The sequence below is a fragment of the Spermophilus citellus genome, assembly GCF_964194105.1.
Source record: "Spermophilus citellus genome assembly, chromosome: 2".
In the NCBI taxonomy this organism is placed as follows: Eukaryota; Metazoa; Chordata; class Mammalia; order Rodentia; family Sciuridae; genus Spermophilus; species Spermophilus citellus.
In genome coordinates, this window is record NC_138183.1 from 211,646,880 (window position 1) to 211,668,345 (window position 21,466).

The 21,466-nt window shown below is 36.8% G+C and overlaps 1 protein-coding gene across 2 annotated transcripts in view; it reads right to left on the reverse strand.

Moving 5' to 3' along the window:
- Window positions 1-21,466, reverse strand: part of TSG101 (tumor susceptibility 101) — a 66,768-nt gene that overhangs the window by 13,434 nt on the left and 31,868 nt on the right. For both annotated transcript variants that reach the window (XM_081278742.1, XM_081278743.1), the window contains one exon: window positions 17,077-17,168. In XM_081278742.1, the coding sequence (XP_081134868.1) occupies window positions 17,077-17,168 (92 nt within the window). The remainder of the gene's footprint in view (window positions 1-17,076; window positions 17,169-21,466) is intronic.

Consider the following 21,466-nt stretch of genomic DNA (forward strand, 5'->3'; position numbering starts at 1 on the left):
TTAGGAGTATTCCACTGTTTTTCTTCCTCTCTGCTTTGGCACAAGAATCCTAACTCCTTTAATTATGTGCCTAGCTCCTCACTGTTCAAAAGAATTTTCTGTTAGATTTGGATATGTGGTATCTCCCAAAAGCTCATGTTATATGTGAGAAAATGCAAGAATGTTCAGAAGTGAAATGACTAAATTGAGAGTAAAAGCAAATCAGTGGGTTCATTTACTGGTACGGATTAACTGGGCGGTAACTATAGTCAGGAAGAGACAGCTGGTCACAGTGGTCACAGTGACATAAAAGCTAACTAAAACACCTTCCTTTCTTAGCAAGAAAACTTACTTCTCCAGATCCCTTTTAAGGACAAAAATGCCTTAAAGTTTGCATCTATCCCTCTTCCTAATTCTATTTAGTCAAAGTACAATGACTACATTTTCTACTTGTTTGTATTCTGTAGTTACAATCCACTCAGACAAGGAAATGTCCATTTATTCACCTCTTACCAGCCACAAAACATGGGTATGAAGCCTGTTCTCTCTAGTTTTAACCTGAGTTCAAGTTTAGTCTTTGATCCATGTACATTCTCAATGGGGGTGAGATCACCCCCATACATGCCAAACAAGGGTAAAAAAATGAATTTAGAAAATGATATATTGCTTTTTTTTAATTCAAAGATACACATATAACATTAATGTGAGGAGAATGGTTAGGGGAAAAAATGTCTAAAAGGGCTGACTGGCTAGGAGAATAAATGAGAAAAAGGTTAAGAACACTGCAGAGGGGCTGGGGATATGGCTCAAGCGGTAGCGCGCTCGCCTGACATGCGTGCGGCCCGGGTTCGATCCTCAGCACCACATACCGACAAAGATGTTGCGTCCGTCAAATACTAAAAAAAATAAATAAATGTTAAAAAAATTCTCTCTCTCACTCTAAAAAAAAAAAAAAAAAAGGAAAACTGCAGAGAGGGGATCGCATTCCTGGACACTCCGTGGCATGAAACCAAGAAACAAAGAAGAGAGGCAGCTTCTCCCAAGGTGGGTGATCAAAAAAGGGGGAGGGTACTTTACTGGAACCTAAAACTGGACATTCAAAGCAGATCAGAAACACAAGACATTGATATAAGAAAAAATTCTCCAGTGGCATAGATGCTGCCATAAGACAGGCCAGAAGCTCCAGCCAGAGAGGTTCCTCCATAAGCACAATAGAGGGATAAGGGAATTAAAGGCCTGCATTTTTGGGAGGCCTGAGATATGTCTGTGTATGACATTGCCCCACAAACCTGAAACACACGCTGCATGACATCTCTGTGCGGGGAAAGAAGCTGCTACCTTTACAGCTTCCGTATAGGGCAGGGCCAGGGCCAGGGCCAGGGCCAGGCCGGCAGCAGAAGAAGCTGACTCCTGGCAAACTCCTGTTTACCCTGAAATACAGGCCCAATTAACACACACTTCACAACATAGAGTGTGCTTAAGTGACCAGAAAAAAATCAAACGTGGAGAGAGATTTTATACAGGGGATAACGGATCTCAGGAAACCATCCAGCTCTATCCCTCCCTTTCCAATACCACTGCTTGAAGGATGGGTTCGGAGAGATGCCTCTGGCTGTGAACTGAGAAGGTGGAGGCAGGAGAAATTGTTTGGAGACTGAACCCAAGACCAGAAAGTGTGGGGTCTGCAGGTGACACAGAGGACTAATAATTGGCTTCCCCACCAGATGAGTGGAATCCAGGGGAACTCTGGGGTAAAGTACTCCAGCATAGACCAGCAAGTACTGGGCCCCGGAGGTTCATTGATTTACAATCTTCAGACCAATTAGCTTTCAGTGAAGAGCCTGGAGCCCACCTAAACCTAAACCCTGCCCCCAGGAACTATGCCTATGGGATTACCTCTCACTCCAGCAATCCAGAGGATGGGATATCACACTCCAGAAGACCCCACCTAAACTGCTAAAAAGAGATGCTGAGAATATTTTGAACTCCAACAGGAAGAATTCTTTAACTTTTCATCAAGATTTTTTTTTTTTTAATTCTTTTCCACTCTTTAATAGTAACCTTAATGGTACACGGACATTTATACAATTTTCTGTTTTTTTCTTTCTCTCCTTATCTCTAGCATTTTTGAAGTCAGTTATTTTACATGGATAAGTTTTTTGTGAACTAGAATGTTTGATTAGTATATTTTATTTTTGTTTTGTATTCTTTTGTTGTAATTTTTATTTAAATTTTTGCTTTACATTTTTTCTCCTGTTTCCCTTTATCCTCTGTTTTCTTCTGTTAACAGCCAATCTCTTTTTAAATTAATTTCTTTTAAAGAGAGAGAGCGAGCGAGAGAGAGAGAAAATTTTTTAAACATTTATTTTTAGTTTTCGGTGGATACAACATCTTTATTTTATTTTTATGTGGTGCTGAGGATCGAACCCAGCACCCCGCGCATGCCAGGCGAGTGCGCTACCGCTTGAGCCACATCCCCAGCCCTTAATTAATTTTTAAATTTATATATGACAGCAGAATGCATTAAAATTCTTATTATACATACAGAGTACAATTTTCATATCTCTGGTTGTATACAAAGTATATTTACATCAATTCATGGATTCATACATGTACTTTGGATAATAATGTCCATCACATTCCACCGCCCTTCAATAGATGAATGGATAAAAAAAATGTGGCATATACACACAATGGAATATTACTCAGCAACAAAAGAGAATAAAATCATGGCACCTGCAGATAAATGGATGGAGTTAGAGAAGACAATGCTAAGTGAAATTAGCCAATCCCCCAAAAAACAAATGCCTAATGTTTTCTCTGATATAAGGAGGCTGATTCATAGTGGGGTAGGGAGGGGGAGTGTGGGAGGGGGCATGGGGTTAGAAATGATGCTGACAGCCAATCTCTATTCTTCTTTCAATTTCCTTTAATCTCTTACTTCTGTCTTCTCTCCTCCTCCCTCATAATCATCACATCCTTTATCACTTCTGTTCTCAGCCTGTCTACCAACTGAAAATGTAAACCCTTTTGCAAACTTGCTGTTTTTTTTAAAAAAAATATTTTTGTAGTTGTCAATTAACTTTTATTTTATTTATTTATATGCAGTGCTGAGAATTGAACCCAGTACCTCACACATGCATTCTACAACTAAGCTACAACCCCAGCCCACAAACTTGCTGTTTTTATTATAGGCATAACTAATTATATAATTTTTGTTTATTGTGTTAATTAACATTATAGATGTCATAATAGGAGCTATTTGATTTAATGCTGTAAATTGTTTGATTGGTTCTTGTTTTTATTTGACTCCCCCTAAACGGTGAGGTACTAGAAACCTTCAGAGACACTCTAAGTCCACAGGGTAGAAATTCTACTGCCTCAGATCCATACTGTTAGATGGGTAGACACTCAAAGAACATGAAAAAACAAGGAAACAAATCTCTCCAAGCAAACCAAGATACTCCAATAATAGAATCCATTGATACCACAGTGGAAGAAATGTCGGAGAAGGAATTTAGAATGAACACAGTTAAACTAAAAGTAAAAGATGATGTAAAAGAGCAAATATAGGTAGCAAAAGATCAGTTCAATAGAGTTAGAGATTGTGGGGAAAAACCAAACAGAAATTCTTAAAATGAAGGAAACAATAAACCAAATTAAAAATAAAATAAAAGCATCACCAACAGAGTAGACCACTTAGAAGATGGAACCTCAGGCAATGAAGACAAATATATAATCTTGAAAATAGAGTTGACCACGGAGAGAAGATGTTAAGAAACCATGAACAGAACTTGCAAGAATTATGGGATAACATGAAAGGACCAAATTATTGGGATAGATGAAGGTGTGGAGATACAAACCAAAGAAATGCACAATCTTTTGAATGAAATAATATCAGAAAATTTCCCAAGTCTAAATAATGAAATAGAAAATCAAATATAAGAGGTTTACAGGACCCTAAATGTGCAAAATTACAACATACACAAATCAAGGCACATTATAATGAAAATGCCCAGCATACAGAACAAGAATAAAAATTTAAATGCTGAGAGAGAAAAATATGAGATTATATATAGGGGTAAAACCAAATTGGATCACAGCTGATTTCTCAACCCAGACTCTCAAAGCTCGGAGGTCCTGGAATAACATATACCAAGCTCTGAAAGAAAACGGATGCCCACCAAGAATCCAGCAAAATTAAGCTTCAGATTTGAAGATGAAATAAAAACCTTCCATGATAATAAAAAAATAAAAGAATTTGCAACGAGAAAGCCTGAACTTCAGAATATTCTCAACAAACATTCCATGAAGATGAAATGAAAAAGTGAAAACCAGTGAAGGGAGGAACTACAACCAGATATTTTGTTGCTATTATTAATGTCTATTTTCTGGCCTTGTCACCATTACCCCAATCTCATTTTTAAACGTATGTTCTACTCCTGCTATATTTAAATTATGCTACCCACAGTCTATGAAAGGCAAACTTTTTGAAGGCCTTGCAAATGACCTGTGTGCTTTAAATACCAGCAAAATGATCCTGCTCTTTTCCTTAACAAGCACTACCTCTCCCTTCAATAAACTCTAAGCCATTCTGAACTAATAGAGTTTAATGCTCTTGAATATCAAATTCCATCTCTACCACGAAGTTATGGTTAAGACTAACTGCTACCCATGATCTTTCTTCCATTAACCCATAATTAATTCTCAAAGCACCAGCACAACAACTGGAACCTACTTTCTTAACAGTTCTTACTACAAACAGTTTAAAAGTTGATAGGGAGGGACCACATACTCCTTACATGCAACCTAAACATGAGTGGCAAACTGCTGAAGGGTTTCCTGAAACCAACAGAATTACTTATCTTCGAGGAGTCCTGGATAAAAGCAATCTCAAGGCCCCAGGAACTAGAAGTCCTTAGGATGTGCTTTACAGGAACCTTCCTTTCTCTTATTTGTGCTGGAATGTAGAAGGTAATTAAAATTGTTAATCAAAATAACAATGCTAAAATGGCAAGGTGTTATAAAACCAAATGAAGAAGAGCTAATCAATATTTCTTCTCTCTGAAAATCAGAAAATAACTTCTGAAGCTCTATTGCTTTGAAGGGCTATAGTTGGAAGGGGTATTGAAAAGTGAATAAAATACTTAACATTATAGATTTCAACACTATCACTGTTTCAACTTACTCAAATAAATATGCCTCAACAGCCACTGCGATTCAGTGGTAAGCCTCTTCATGAGTCAAATAAAAGATACTATTCCTGTCTCCAAGGGGACATACAAATGGTTTAGCAGGTAATATTAGCATGATTCTCTCTCTTTGACTTGCTTTGGTTTGCCATTTTTGCCAGAGAGTTGAAAATTTATTTATAAGTTTGGGTTCTCCAAATAAATTCAAAACATTAGAAAAATGCAACATGCATTAAATCTTTTCTGTGACAATCTCTGCTTTTGCTATACAAACCAAAGTTAAGTTTCCAACCTATTCTCTATTATAAAACCATCCCTCAAAGAATAGGAGTGTGCCATAATTCCTGCTTTGTAACATTCGTAATGGCCCAGCCCATACTTAGGTAAACATGGACTTGTCTTTCATTTAGGGTGCAAGGGACAGAACCCAAGGCCTTGTGCATGACAGGGTACCCTCATTTTCCAGTACTCTTATGTTGCCTTCTCATCTTCAAATTATACTAACAGCAAGAAGTTTTTGACAGATCTTAATGGTGGGAGGTACTTTAGGGTATTTTTAAAAATTTCAAACAAAAACAAGATATTTTATGGTCTGGTTCTGTGTAGTAAGTAATTAGTCTTACCCCAAAAGGGAGAGGACTGGCTTTTACCCTTGGCTCCTGGAGGAGAGCTCTAAGCCCTTGGAATACCCTCCCTGGTATGAATGTCTTTGTTTATTTAACTGGGGGCCTTGGGCCACACAAAATAGTCTAAACAATGGTGGGGGGGTTCAGGCTTTGCTGTAGTAACAGTTCAACTTCTGGAGGGCCTGGAAACTAAAGGTCAGTTCCACCAGGAGTGAACCATCCATGTCTTCATGACTAAGCCCCAATAAAAACTCTTGAATATCAAAGCTCAGGTGGGATTCCTTGGTTGAAAATATTCCGTATATATTGTTATACGTTGTGGTTAGGGAAAGTCAGCAGTGTCTATGACACCATTCGAAGAGGACAACCAGAAGCCTTCAACTTGGAACTTTCTTGATTACCCCATACATCTCTTTCCTTAGATGATTTTAATCTGCATCATTTTGCTGTAGTCTTAGTATAATAGTTTTCAGTGAGTTTGTCCTTCTAGAGAATTATAGAATCTCATCGTGGTCTTGAGAACTCTCGAACTGGCAACTGGTGTCAGAGTAAGGGTGGCCTTGTGGACTTCCAAACTTTACAGGTCCTTACCCGAGGATATTCTCTTACCTAATCAAGAATTCACTATTCATGGCCATGTGTAGAATAAGGCAGTCTACTTCAAATGATGATGTATAAAAAGATAACCATTATTTCTGCAATTGCTAAACATTCATAATACAATATATCAGAGAGTTAGCTGTATTTCTTGAGAACCTTTCACAGACTCAATGACTTAAAGACTTAGCTACTTAGTCATTTGGATGGAATTTAGTCCAAATCAAAACCTCCAATTTCTCACACTGTACTAAATTACTGAAGTCCTTAAAAGAGAACAAAAAAGGATAATTTCTATAAGAGTTTAGTTCAGATTTCAGCGCCCAAAGAGTGGCATATAAAAAGAAAAGTGAAGATGATATCTCATTAAGTCCCCCAGTTTGACAAGGAGGCATTAGAATAGAAAATTATACTTGTTTCTAAAAATCATTTGTCTTATTATAACCTATGTGAAATTTTATTATGGGTCTTGTGAGATGAGAAAATCCTTCTCCCAGAAATTAAGTACCCAAATGATATGAACACATGGTTAGGCATTCAAATTGTAGCTAATCACATGTAATAGTTAAATTCCATTTATCTGTGTAGAAGTTATTTGAACTAATAAAGGCTTGTGGGTCTTCTTATAATCTATTCTGAATTTTTCACAAACACCAACAAACTAAAGTTACCATATCTGAATTAAAGGATCAACTTATACTGATTCTAAATTTTCAAATCCCTATTTTTCTCTTTTAATATCTTTTTTATTTGTTTTTATATGTGGTGCTGAGAATCGAACCCAGTGCCTCACATATGCTAGGAAGTGCTCTATGGCTGAGCTCCAGCCCCAGCCCCTCAAATCCCTATTTTTGAAAACTCACATTTAAATCCTAGGATTTACATTGTTTCTAATGAAAAAGACTGAGGCAAATGCAACCATACAGCACCAAGACTCGTTCAGCCAAAGCCATTAATACTCAAAATAGGAATGAAGCTGAGGTAGCAAACTGCTTTGCCCATAAAAATCATAGTTCATCTGAGGAGGCTAGACCTGCCAAGATTAGACCTAGTCTGGGCTGAGGATGTGGCTCAAGCGGTAGCGCGCTCGTCTGGCATGCATGCGGCCCGAGTTTGATCCTCAGCACCACTACAAACAAAGATGTTGTGTCCGCTGAAAACTGAAAAATAAATATTAAAAAAAAAAAAGATTAGACCTAGTCTTAACCCCCTGTTCATACACAGACCTTAATACAATGTATGTCTAAACTTACTTCAAATCCAACTACCTTCTAAAAAGGTAAGAACTACAAATCAAACCTGAAATAAAAAAGAAACACCCAGAGTTTTTAAAAGTAAAACAAACACACAAACTGTAAAGGTAAAATTTCTAAGCTGATTCTAAGCTGCAAAAGTCTGAGTTAAAGTGTAAAAGACCGGGCATTGTAAAGTCTCTAAATGGCGAGGCCTGGGCTAAAAAGTAAAAGACAAGGCATTGTCACAACTCCTCTGCTACCCCCGGAACCTGTAATCTCTGTAGTTGTTAGGACAATACTGGAACTGCCCAGTAAATATCTCCATTGATTCCCTGGTTGTTTAATAGCTAAGGGCTCCAGGTAGCATGGCATGTAAGCATCTAGGCTCCAAAACCAATCAGTTTAAATGTGTACCCCGCTTAGAAATGACCAATCACCCCTGCCCAGATTGTTCCCGCCAATGAATGGACTAATCATGTATCAGAATTGTTGTTCAATTTCCCCGCGCCTCATGATGATTTGTTCTGGTGTATGCAAAGCCCACCGCCCTCTCCAGAAAGTGTACTTAAGCTCTGCTTGACCACTGCTCTGGGCTCTGGGCTGCTCTCCCTTCTTGAGTGAGCACAGAGTCCCAGCGCGCTAGAATGGATCCCCAATATATCCCCTTTTGCCAATTGCATGGAGCCAGTCTCTTGTGTGGTCTCTTTCTCCGACGCTCCGCCGGACCCTAACAAAACAACAACAAAATCCTCAAAATGTTATGAGCTGCTTAGCACTTTTAAGTTTGTTCACATAAACAAATAAGAAGAAAGATTTGGTGGAAGATTCTCATCTACTTCTTGGACACTTTTCAAATAAGTTTTCCTCTAAATATCTTATAAGAAACTCTAATGTTCTGCATCTTTACTAAGATCAAGAAAAATCTGTGGCAAATTTCCATACCTCAAGTACCCACATACTGACCTTTTACCCAAGCAGAGTCAGATTTCAGAACTGCTCTTCTACAATTCCAGATGAACAACTGAAAAGGTAATAGCCTACTCTGAGAAACAATTCTCAACAAAATGCTGCACCATTTACATGCCAGGTAGCATACAATTACCAACTAATCTTCAGGAAATGATGTAACTTTTCTAGTATTAGGAAACCAACACTATTCAAAAGATAAGACTAATTACTAATGAGTAATTTAGTCTAGCATCTTTAAAAGTATACTCGGAAACAGATACCCTCTACATTTAAAGGTAACTTCCTGATGACTTGTTTTTCTACATGCTGTACTTTCTGAACTTGATAATAAAAACTTTTATGCTGAGGACAGATAACAAGGGAATTAAGACTGACTTGTTCTCTGGTGAACTAAATCTGCATATGCATATTTCCTATTTTGTGTCTCACTTTGCCTTCTTTTATTAAAAAGAGGGCCCCCAACTCAAGATGAAAATTTGAGACAAAAAAGTCTTTTCTCTCTTCCTCAAGGTTGACTTTCAATAAGCCTTGTTTCTTGCCAACCTGACTCCCAAGCAATAGGTAAAGACAGACAAGAGCAGTGGAAACATGAAATTAAGGGAATAATTCTATAAGCTGAGCCCACTGTGCTGACCCCCACACGCTTTCTTTATCTTTTTTTTTTTTTTTTTTTTTTTTTTTTTTTGCTACTGGTATTGAGCCCAGGGGCATTTTACCATCCCCAAAGCTTTTTAGTTTTTTGAGACAGGGTTGTGCAAAGATGCTTAGGGCCGTGAACTTGTGATCCTCCTGCCTCGGCCTCCTTGGATTACAGGTATGCATGCATCACCACATCCCATCCTCTCATGCTTTCTTTTAAAAAGCAATTTACCATAGCCCTGCATTCCTCCACAAATAACCTGTTATCTATAGGAGAAATGCAGGTCCAAAATGCCAATAAGAACACAAGTTACCTTGAAAGAGGGGACTTGTGTGAAATGCACATAGACCAGATTACAGAACTCAGGGAGATAAGAATAACCACAAAACTATAAGAATAAATTCCAGTTTGAATAGGTCAGCATGGGCTAAAGTGACAAAGAGTTGCCCTGGACCTTTACTATGTGTGGTGGGAACTTGGAAAGTCTGATGTTATTGGCTGTCAGTAAAAAAGCCAAGACGTGGACCTGGGCAAGATTCTCTGGAAATTTCCCTGGGATTACAATAAAACTGGAGGGCAGGAAGGGTGTGGGTCCTCTGAGAGGACCCACTTACTCCCTTCAAAGTGTACCCCCCCCCCCTTTTTTTTCCTATCCGTTCTAATAAACTCATGTTTGCTTCTCTGAGTGACATGTCTAAAATATTTCTGGCTTCATGCTAGTAGTATTTGAGAGCTTAAAAAAAACTTTAAGCTTACTTACTAAGCATTATGAAACATGAATGTAAGTTAAAACACATGCTCTCAAATCACAGGGGAAGGAGACAGGAAAGTGGATTCAGGGATGATTAGAAATCAAACATGACTGTCTAATACTATGATGGCCAAAGCTTACATTGGTTATAACTATTATCAGTTAACAACTTCACCAAAAACATCCTGAAATAAGCCCTTGCAAGGTAAATGAATTTAACAGAAGAATAAAAACATCAAAGTGGGATATGGGACCAATGACAAGATAAACCTTTTCCAGTGTCAAACAGAAATTATTAAAAGATAGCATATGTGTCAAGGAAAAAAGGTTTCCAAATTAAAGATTTATGTAGTTCTTTGTATTGAAAATGCCACAAGAATTGTTTATAAAAATATAAGCCTCCTTTTTAAAAAAAAATTTAGGGAGTAATTTTTATTTTTTTTAATAGTTTTATTTTGTTTATTTTTATGTGGTGCTGAGGATCGAACCCAAGTCTTCGAACGGGCTAGGCGAGCACTATACCAGAGCCACAATCCCAGCCCTATAAGCTTCCTTTTTAAAAGCATCTTTTAAAAAATTTTTAACTTTATAGTGAGGATTAAACCAATGATGCTTTACCACTGAGCTATATCCCCAGTCATTTTTAGTTTTTTATTTTAAAACAGTCTCACTGAATTGTCTAGGCTGGCCTAAAACATGCCATCCTCCTGCCTCAGCCTCCGGAGTCTCTGGTCTGTGTCCCCATGCCTGGCTTTGACAGCATCTTTTAAAATAAATTACAAGCTTTACCACATATACATAAGCAGTCTTTCATTTGGAAATGGAATTACACTGGAACAAAGAAAAATTAAAGTTACACATCCCAGAGGCACATGTATCCCTTCATGGGTTTAAAATACTGTCCCTCAAAATGTGAATTAGCTGCATGATTCCTTTTAAGCACTAGAATCCAAACAGCAAATTCAAAGTATCCAAACATTTATAGTGTCAAAATAATACATCTTTCTTATTCAGGGTCAAGTTATAGACCAGAAGCCCCTGATTTTCCCTTCTAACTCCAACCCTAGTTGCCCAATTCCCCTAGTTATCTCAGAGTTTCCAAAACATTAAGTGAATCAAGATTGAACACATCTGTACCACACTCTGATAACAGGACTCTGAGATGAAATAAAACTGAAGATTATGGCACAAGGGAATCATGGCTGATATTATATCATCTGATGAACATCATAAAGGAGCCAGTTAGCCCAATGACTTTTCTTTATATGTATATTCATATCATGTGGAGGTTTCACCAAGTGGCACTATACTTTTTTTCTGGGTACCATATTGAACCATGCTAGAGTAATATTCTTTTCCATTTTTTTGTAGACCCAGGAGTGCTTAACCACTGAACCACATCCTCATCCCTTTTTAATATTTTATTTAGAGAGAGGGCCTCACTGAGTTGCTTAGACTGGTTTAGAACTCGCAATCCTCCTGTCTCAGCCTCCCGAGCAGCTGGGATACAGGAAGAGTCTTCAATATTTGCTTGATAAACTTTAAATCTTTCTTAATATGGTTTATAATATCCAGTATGTTCACCACTTCCAGTTCATTTCTACCCAGGTATACAACTAGCACATCAGGATCTAGCAGGCAGTGCTATGTATGAATCAAGGTAGAAGTTAATTGACCCTACTTTATGCCACTTTTCCCTATCCAGTGGAGTTTGGCATCCTCTGTGGGAATGGCCAGCTGGGGACCAAAGCTTCTAGAGTGCCCATTTTTTAGCTTTGAAAACATTCAAATGACCACATATCCATAACTGCTTCTGTTTTCTTCTGGCATCTTCTACTGAGAGAATATAAATAAATATTAATGTTGTTTCCTAAACAACCTGGTAGTGGACTAGTAGTTTTAAATTTTTTAAATCAGAGTTCAAATTCTCTTGTTTTGGCAATGCTAACCTGGTTGTGTGCCCACTTCTAATAAAAATGTATCACTCTTAAAACACATATGGCTGGACGTGGTGGCACACTCCTAGTAACTTGGGAGGCTGAGGCAGAAGGCTTGTGAGTTCAAGGCTAGCCTAAGGAAAGAAATTCAATAAGTATTACACAGAGGGGCTGGGGATGTGGCTCAAGCGGTAGCGCGCTCGTCCAGCATGCGTGCGGCCTGGGTTCGATCCTCAGCGCCACATACAAACAAAGATGTTTTGTCCGCCGATAACTAGAAAATAAATATTAAAAGAATTCTCTCTCTCTCTTTAAAAAAATATATATATTTAAAAAAAAAGAAAAAAAAGTATTACACAGAAAAAGAAATACCAATGGTCAATAAACGTACTAAAAAATTGTTCAATACCTCTAGCAATTACAAAATGCAAATTAAAACTGCACTGAGATTCCATCTCACTCCAGTCTGAATGGCAACTGTAAAGAATAAAAGTAACAATGTTGGTGAGGATGTGGGGAAAAAGGTTCACTTAAACATTGATGGTGGAACTGGAAATTGGTGCAACTACTCTGGAAATCAGTATTAAGGTTCCTAAGAAAACTTGGAATGGAACGAACCATCATTTGACCCAGCTATCCCACTCCTTGGTATATAACCAAAGGACTTAAAATCAGCATACTACAGTGATGCAGCCACATAATGTTTATAGCAGCTCAATTCACAATAGATGAGCTATGAAATCCCCAACCTAGTGCCCTTCAACAGATGAATAAGAAAATGTGGTATATATACACAGTAGAATATTATTCAGCTATAAAGAAAAATAAAATTATGGCACTTGCCAGTAAATGGATGGAACTGGAGACTATCATGCTAAGTGAAATAAGCCAATCTCAAAAAACCAAAGGCCAATGTTCTCTCTGATTTGTGGATGCTAACACACAATAAGGGGTAGAATAAAAGCTCATTGGATTAGACAAAGGGAACAAAGGGAAGAGAGGAAGAATGGGACTAGCAAAGACAGAATGAATTGGATATAACTTTCCTATGTTCATATGTAAATATACCACCTGTAAAATTTCACACCATGTACACCACAGAATGGGATCTTAAATAGAATAAGTTATACTCCACATATGTGGAATATGTGAAAATACACTCTATTGTCATGTATATCTAAAAAGAATTTTCAAAAAGACTTAAAAAAACAAACATATGCTATTAGTCTAGAGAAATAGCAATTTAACATTTGAAGTCTAAATATTTTTAAGTTTTAGCTGGGCACAATGGCACAACCTGTAATCCCAGTGACTCAGGAGGCTAAGGCCTCCGGATCACAAGTTCAAAGACAGCCTGGACAACAAAGTGAGACCCTGTTTCAAAAAAATAAAAAAGTGTTGGGCAAACTAGGGAACCAGCCTAGGTATCTATCAATGGATGAATGGATAAAGAAAATGTGATATACATACACAACAGAGCCATAAAAAAATGAAATTATGTCATTTTCAGGAAAATGGATGGAACTTGAGTATTAAGTGATATAAGTTAAACTCATGGTTGTATGTGGAAGCTAGAGATGAAAAAGAAAAGAAAGGCTGGGGCAGTGTGTGGGGAGCCTCATGAAAATCAAAGAGATCAGCAGAAGCAGAGAAAACAGACCAGGAACAGGGAAGAGGGAAGGGAAAGGGGAAATTTTGGGGAATGATATAGGCTAAATTATACCGTCATATCGTGTATATGTATTAATATGTAACAAGAAGTCTCACTATTATATACAACTATAACACACCAATTTACAAACTAAATTAAGTATACTAAAAAGTAAATACATAAGGGGCTTGAGATGTAGCTCAGGAGTAAAGTGGCCCTAGGTTTAATCCCCAGTACCATAAGGAAAAAAAAAAAAAAGAGAGAGAGAGAAAAATTTAAGTTTTATCCTCAGATATCCAGAAAAGTTTACCTTTCTTCTGATGTCTTTGTTGGTAAATAATGCCTACAAAGGACAAGAATTTTAAGGAAAATTGTACACATTCCACTTCTTTTCCCAATGATTTTCTAGTGGAAAAGATTTCAGATAATAATTTGCAAAGACAGATTTCAAAAAGCATACCTGGTCTTACAATGACTTCTGGGAAGAATTTAATTTACAGATCACAGCTTCCCTTTCTCCTCTACATAATATAAATAAATTTATTAAAATGTCACTACACTTGCATAGACAATATTTACAATAGATTTTTCCTTTTCTTTTTGTGGTGTTGGAAATCAAACACATGGTCTCATGCATGCTAAGCAAGCACTTTTCCTATGAGCCATCTCTCTAACTCCAAGGTGTTTTTATTATTCAACAGCTACTTTTACTGCTAAGTCATTGCTCTTGGTGAGCTCCATCTTCATGAAGAAATGGTTTTAAGTTAGGCTGGTCAGGAAGCTATCTGGCAAACAAAAAAACCTATAAAATGGGACAACAAAACAAATTCTCATTTTTTTTTTAAATGTTATTCAAAACCAAGCTGAAAGGAGTCAGAGTTATTTTAAGTCTCAAGTTCTGCATCCATCTTCATTCTTCTTTATCATGCTCTCATAAGAGGATGCCATGAATACAATCTCTATTAACTTCACGTTTCTTTATTTTCTTTTTATAATTTTTGTGGTGCTGCAGATCAAACCTAGGTTTTGCAAATGCTAGGCAAATGCTCTACCATTGAGCTACACTTCCTCACCCTATTTCATTTTTAAACATTCCTTTTACTTCCCTAATTGCTGAAGATAGCTGAACTAACACAGAGCTGCGTCAAAAGATGTAATTATTGGTATCTTCAATCAGGTATTTTATATCATTAAATCAAAACCTATAGAGCAAAAGTGCCAAGTTTCAAAGAGAATAAGGAAAATTAATCATACTCATGCTTTTTCATGGCCTTAGTGACAGAATAATTGCACAAATCCTAACCACTGATATACTTAGAAAATACTATTTGTGAATATTAATATTCAAATGATACTCTTGTTTCTGCTTCCCTTTATTACAATTTTGAGGTTCAGCAGCATTCAACAGATTGGAAAAAAAAAAAAAAAAACAAGCAGGTAAGTAACAAAGTGTAAAAAAGATTTACATTAAAGAATACCCATAAAATGATAATTTGCTTCTAGCCTAAAATAGCACTCTTTTTAAAAAATGTGATATTAGTTGATGTGGTTGTCTGTTCTAAAAATCATACACGAGGTCTCACTTTAAATATACTCTTTTCCACGTAAGCCCATTTTGGATATATGGAAATCATCTAAGCTAAAACACTGAAATGAGAGCATTCAAAAGATCTTTATAAGTTCAGCTTCTCTACAGATCAAAAGAATCATACTACCATTGAGAAATAGGGTGACAAATTTTACAATTCCTGTTTTTGTTTTTATTAAGTTTGAGATAGGGTCTTGCTAAATTGCTGAGTAAGGCTGGGCTTAAATTTGTAATCCTCTTGCTTTAGCCTCCCAAGTCACTGGGATTACAGTCATGCATCATCACAGCTGGCACACAAATCCTGAATTATTTATTATGTATGAACTAAATCAGAGAGCTTACCAAGATTTAGTGTGCTTTGCTTATTAGGGACTGATGAACAATCATTCATTTAAGTTTCTTATTCAAATTACTATATTGTAAAAAGAGTAAGGATGAACATATTTTAATATAGCAAAACCACAGAAGAACCCAATAACTAGAGTGTATCAATGACAAAATAGTGGAAATAAACCATGTTTGGAGAAGGAGGGGCATATACATCAGATCTCAGGATGGCTACAAGTTATCAGAATATATAACAGAAAAGCAAATTTCACAGGATCCTCTATATTTGGGTACTCAGAAAAATATTTTAGCAGTGTTGAGAGACTGGAAGGTGGTAGTGGTGGTAGCAGATTGGTGAGGGTAGGGTCTGGCTGATCATGCAAAGGAAATAGGCATTAAACAAATCCTACAATAGGAGAATAACGGGAGGAGGTGAGGTAACAGAAGTAATGGAATAAGATCACATAGGGCCTTCAAGGCCTCAGAACCTTGGATTGAGCTCTTAGTGAAACAGAGAAGGTTTTGAGTAGAAGAGTGACATAATTCATTCACCTTTTAATAGGATCACTCTGTATGCTGTATTAAAAACACAGCAGTATAGGGGACCAATTATCGAAGCAGAGAAATCTTGTAGGAGGCTTTTGAAGTAATTCAAAAGAGAGATAATGGTGACAAATCAGTATTGCATATGAGACTCTAGAACATTTTGAAAACAACAGATTTCTAGATGAGGAATCGAGGATGACTCTAAGTGAGAATACAGGATAGACATCATTGGAGATGGGAAAGCTGTATAAAAATACTTGAGAATTCAGTTTCCCTATATTGCACTTGAGATGTCAACTAAGCACCCAAGTGGAGATACTGAGAAGGCAGTTGGATAGAAAAATCTAGAGTTCAAGATGAAAGCTAGAAACACAAACCTGGGAAATGCAAGTACAGAAATGGAATTTAATGCTATGAGACTTGAGGAAATCAGGAGACTGAGGATAGAGAGTACCAAGGACTTAGCTGTGGGGCATGGGAGAGAAGGCATATGTGGTGGGACAGGTAGGCACACATAGGTATGGCAGTATGTAGAAGTTCTCTTATTGCTTTATTTTTCTCAGTTGAAGAAAACATTTCAGGCAACTCTAATATATAACTCACACACACAAACAAAACTAAAAAAAAAAAAAAAAAAACCAAAACAAAACACAAAACTACTATTCTCAGTTGACCCGCTCATATTAACTACTCATGGTTTTTATTTGTTTAAAAACGTCATCTCTTATATATAATCAGGCCAGAAAAACCTAGGTAACCTGCTAGTAGTTCAACACGCAAAAATTTCACCAATGAAAACATGGCAAATAGAAAAATATGATGAGAATTAATTAGATCTATTTTTTTACGTTTGATAAAGATTCATTTATATAATGATTAATCACTTACTTCAATTTTTAGATAACAGGACACTGACCACAAGTTTTTTCCTCTAAGAAATGAAGAGTACTATAAAATTTTATAGGTAAAAAAGAAATGCACTTATTGTAGTAAGAGACCTTGACTTTCTTATGTGGAGAAGTATTAAAAAGTACTTACCAACTGTGGTCACAGGAGGCTGGGAAGGGTACTGGGCACTTGTTGTGGCAGGGTAAGGACCACCAGGTGGATAAGGACAGCCTGGGTAACCACTAAAGGGGGGGGGAACCCATCACATGTTAATATTATTCATTATTTCTAAAAAACTCTATTACAAAACTTAAATTGAAATATCAAAATATCAACTAATGAATTTACAGTTTTAGAGCTAAAGGTATTTATTCAAGTAACATTTTATGGAAATGCCATTAATGACACTGGATTTAAAGCAAATGATCAAATACTCTAGGTTTGGTCTGATTATCTGAAGGTCACCTTCACAGCAGCAGAAAACAACTACAGTATTTCTAAGGGCAAAAATCCAATAGTAACATAAGCAACAAATCTTTTACAAGAGAAACTTCTGTTCTGATCTCCTCAACTATAAGGAAATGCTAGTATTTTATTTTTGCTTGGGACTTATCAGTAACTTTTACAAATAATCAATATGAAAATACTCTTTAAATAGCATTTAAAATATTTCTTCTTAATCTATGGGTAGTTTGTGTCACTCAAGTATTCATATCAAAGTCAGAAAGAACTTTGCTTAGAGGTATTTTCCTTCAAACACCTAACCTATCTGTAAATATCATTTAGTAATATTCCTGGCATGCTCACCTTTCTCTATTGAACATGAAACATCATTTCTATGTAATTTTAGAATAATGGTCTTAAATTACATTCTGGAAGATCACTTGAATATACGAAGACTCCTAACACTCAAATATTTGAAAACATTTCCCCTTCAGTCTTCTCTTCATTAAGTTAAATATTCTTAATTCCGTCAACAGAATATAATACTCAGATCGAATGGCTTTCCTCTGAATGTGCATTGTGAGTTTTTCCCTTGTAATATGAAAGAAATGTATAATAGAATGATTAGCAGCCTGTTAGTTGGACAACAATCTTGATTATCCTATTTTAGCTACAAGGTCTGTAACATTTGCAATTCTAATCAAGCCCTCAGTAAGTCCATTAAAATTTCTGATTAAATTAGAGATCTAGCCCAGAGCTCATTCAAAATTCATGGCTAATTATCTTTTTTTCTGTGCAGTGTTTCAAAGATGGCATCTATATTATCAGCTCATCTTTTATAACCTGTCTACAATAAAAGTTTTATATAGGCTTGCTGAAGATTCCGTGTGGTCATAATTTTTTTATCAGTATAAAAGCAAAATCAAAATGGAAAAAATTAAGTATTTTTATTCCTGGTGGATGCATGTTGAAGGCTACTGAATAGTACTTTTGTTTCTAGTCTTGTTAGAAACTCAGGATATAAAGGAAATAATGTCATTCCTACTGAAATTACTAAGTCTACTTTTTTAAAAACTGGGATAAACTATTCTTTTTTTCTGGAGTTCCTTTAATTTTACATACTTTTTAATATTATCTGTAATCACATTACTGAATTTCAGCAATTAGGTATAAAATTCTCCTAGGCCTACAGATACTCATTTTGGAGAATTCCTGGCTCTTAGTTTGCTCAACTTCCAATACCTTCATGGTATTCTCCCTGTTCATGGCTAATATGCTTTTTTAAGTTAAAAAACAATTGAGAAGTACTATTTTCTGTCTTTGTAGATTACTAAACATACCCTGGTTTCTCTTCAAACTGTACACATCTTTTGCATTTTACTAAAGCTTTCTGTAGATTAAAAAATTTGCCCTTGAAGCAAATCTTTTTCAAAAATTTTAAGAGCCCTTTTCTGACTTAAGGGTTTTTGAAAAGAATTTTCCAACTCTCTCATATTCCTTTTTTTTTAACCCTTCAATTTTTAAAAATATATTCAAGTACTATTTGTAAGTATTTATTGTAGGAACTAAGTATAAATCCATGACTTCCTCAAAAATGCTAATAACCAAACTTAGGCAAGTTCCCTGTTAGACAATGCAAGTAGAAAGGAAATAATAAATGCTACATAAAAGTTTAAATGATGTACAGTTGAAAATCAATACCAGCTAGGGGAGATCAGGGAAAGTTTGGGCAGACCTGGAATACCTATGAAAGTTGCACCTTTATTCTCTTTTAATTCTACTTGTAATCCTATATTCTTCAGTCCTGGAGTGTCTCCTTATTTTTTCCTGTAATATATTTTGATTTTTACACCGTTTTTTTGCCTTTTACACCACTGTGCTAGGCTTGATAATTAGCAAGTTCCTCCCAGTTATAAATTGTTATGACTCCCTGCTGCTCCCTCCATCTCTAAATTTACAGTTTTCTTCTATAAGGTTATCTGCATAAACCAGATCTTCTATATATGAAGCCATCACTAAGCTCCTACCTCTAAACCAGATGCGACCTCTCCTAAAGAGCTATTTCTTTAGCAAAGAACTTACCATCTTCTAGCTTTTCTAATATCAGGAACTATTTTTTAAAAACTGTTAATAAATATGCCAAAACTAGAACAAGAAGATTTTTAATTTTTGGCAGTATTGGGGATTAAACTTGAGCTCTACCACTAAACTACATTCCCAGCCCTTTTTATTCATTGAGACAGTGTCTCCCTTAATTGCTGAGGCTGGCCTCCAATGTGTGATCCTCTTATCTCAGTTTCCTGAATACCTGAGATTTCAGGCCTTGCCACCCACCATGTCGAGCAAATCACTCTTGATATATCTTTTAGTTTCCTTGTTTGTACACATGCTGCCGGTCCTAAATAAAACTTTAAAAAATCTTGATGACAGGTGAACCTAACTACTATGTTGGGTTCTAATAATAAAAAATAAAAATAAAAATCTTGAGCTTTAAAAGGAACCTTAAAGATCATCTAACTTTTTAAAAAAAATTTGTTCTTTTTAGTTATGCATGACAGCAGAATGTATTTTGACATATCATACACACATGGGAGTATAATTTCCCATTCTTGTAGTTGTAAATGATGTGGGGTTATATTGGTCATCTATTCATATATGAACACAGGAAAGTTATATCTGATTCATTGTACTGTCTTTCCCATTCCCCTTCCCCCCTTCTCCCCCATCCCAATCTGGTGAACCTACCACTCCCTCAAAAAGAACATTTGGTCTTTGGATTTTTGGTATTGGCTTATTTTACTTTGCATGATAGCCTCCAGTTATACCCATTTACTGGCTGTTGAGAGCCACAGCCAAAGGGGTCCCAGTAAACTTCCAGCTGCCAGCTGACGATTGGCTCACAGCGGCCCCAGCAACTTCTAGCTGATTGGCTCCTCTGCGGTGATGCTCATTGGGCTGTTTCCCCGCCCTTTCAGACAACGGAGCTGCCATTGGGGGACTTTTTTGGCTCTGCCCACGCGACCCAGCCAATCGGCCTCAAGAGCAGGAGGAGTGTGGGAGGTTGAGAGACTTGTGGGAAGCCTGTGGTGGCAGTTGGGCTCTGAGGGTTTTTCCTGAGGAGCTGTGTGGTGTGGTGTGTGAGTTCTAAAAATAAAGTTTGTTTCTTTTGACAAGTGGCTCCTGAATTGTGCCCAGCCAGACTGCAGCATTTGGTGGGCCACACAGGGAACGACTGAGGGTAAGTGATAAGGTAAACTGCTCGCCCCTAAGGGTAGGGCGAGAGGATGGGTAGCCATTTTAAGATTCTTCTTTTGTTTTGTTTCGCTTGTTTTAAGTTGCCTGTCCGTGGAGATAAGTGAGATGGAAGAAAAACCGCTCACATCTGAGGAAAAACTATTTGCGTCTGAGGAACAGATAGAGAGAAAGGATGGATGGACATTTCAGGAGGATAGAAAGGCTATAATGATTTTTTTTTTCCCTTATTTGTTTCATTCTGTCTCGGCTTTGTTTGGTGTCATCTTGTTGGGTTGTATTATAGTAGAAATATGGGATCAGAAATTAGTAAAAAACAAACCGAAAGAGTGTTAAGTAAACTGTTAGAGGAAGGAGGCATCCCAGTAAAATCAAGAGCAGTCAGGGCATACGTTGATACAATACAAAAATGTAGCTCATGGCTTTTTAAGGAGTTGTTGTTAAATATATCACAGTGGGACCATCATGGTGAAGATTTAAAAAGAATAGAAAAGAAAAGCCCAGGGACTCTGCCAGTTGGCACATTGCCATTGTGGACGTTTGTATCTTGTTTGCTTAGTCCCAAGCCTTCAGTTCAGACAATGGTGGAGGAAGGAGAAGACATATTGATTCAAGTAAAAGAGAAGGTCTCTCAAGTTAGTCAGACAGAGGAAAAGATTCAAGTAAAAGAGAAGGTCTCGAGCTAGTCAGACAGAGGAAAAGATTCAAGTAAAAGAGAAGGTCTCTCAAGTTAGTCAGAGGAAGAAAGTTTAGAGCAGAAAAAGCCATCAGGGGAAAAGTTACAACAGGAGACTGCTACTAACACCTTTCTATCACCAGAGGGTGTAAGTATCCAACCTACAGT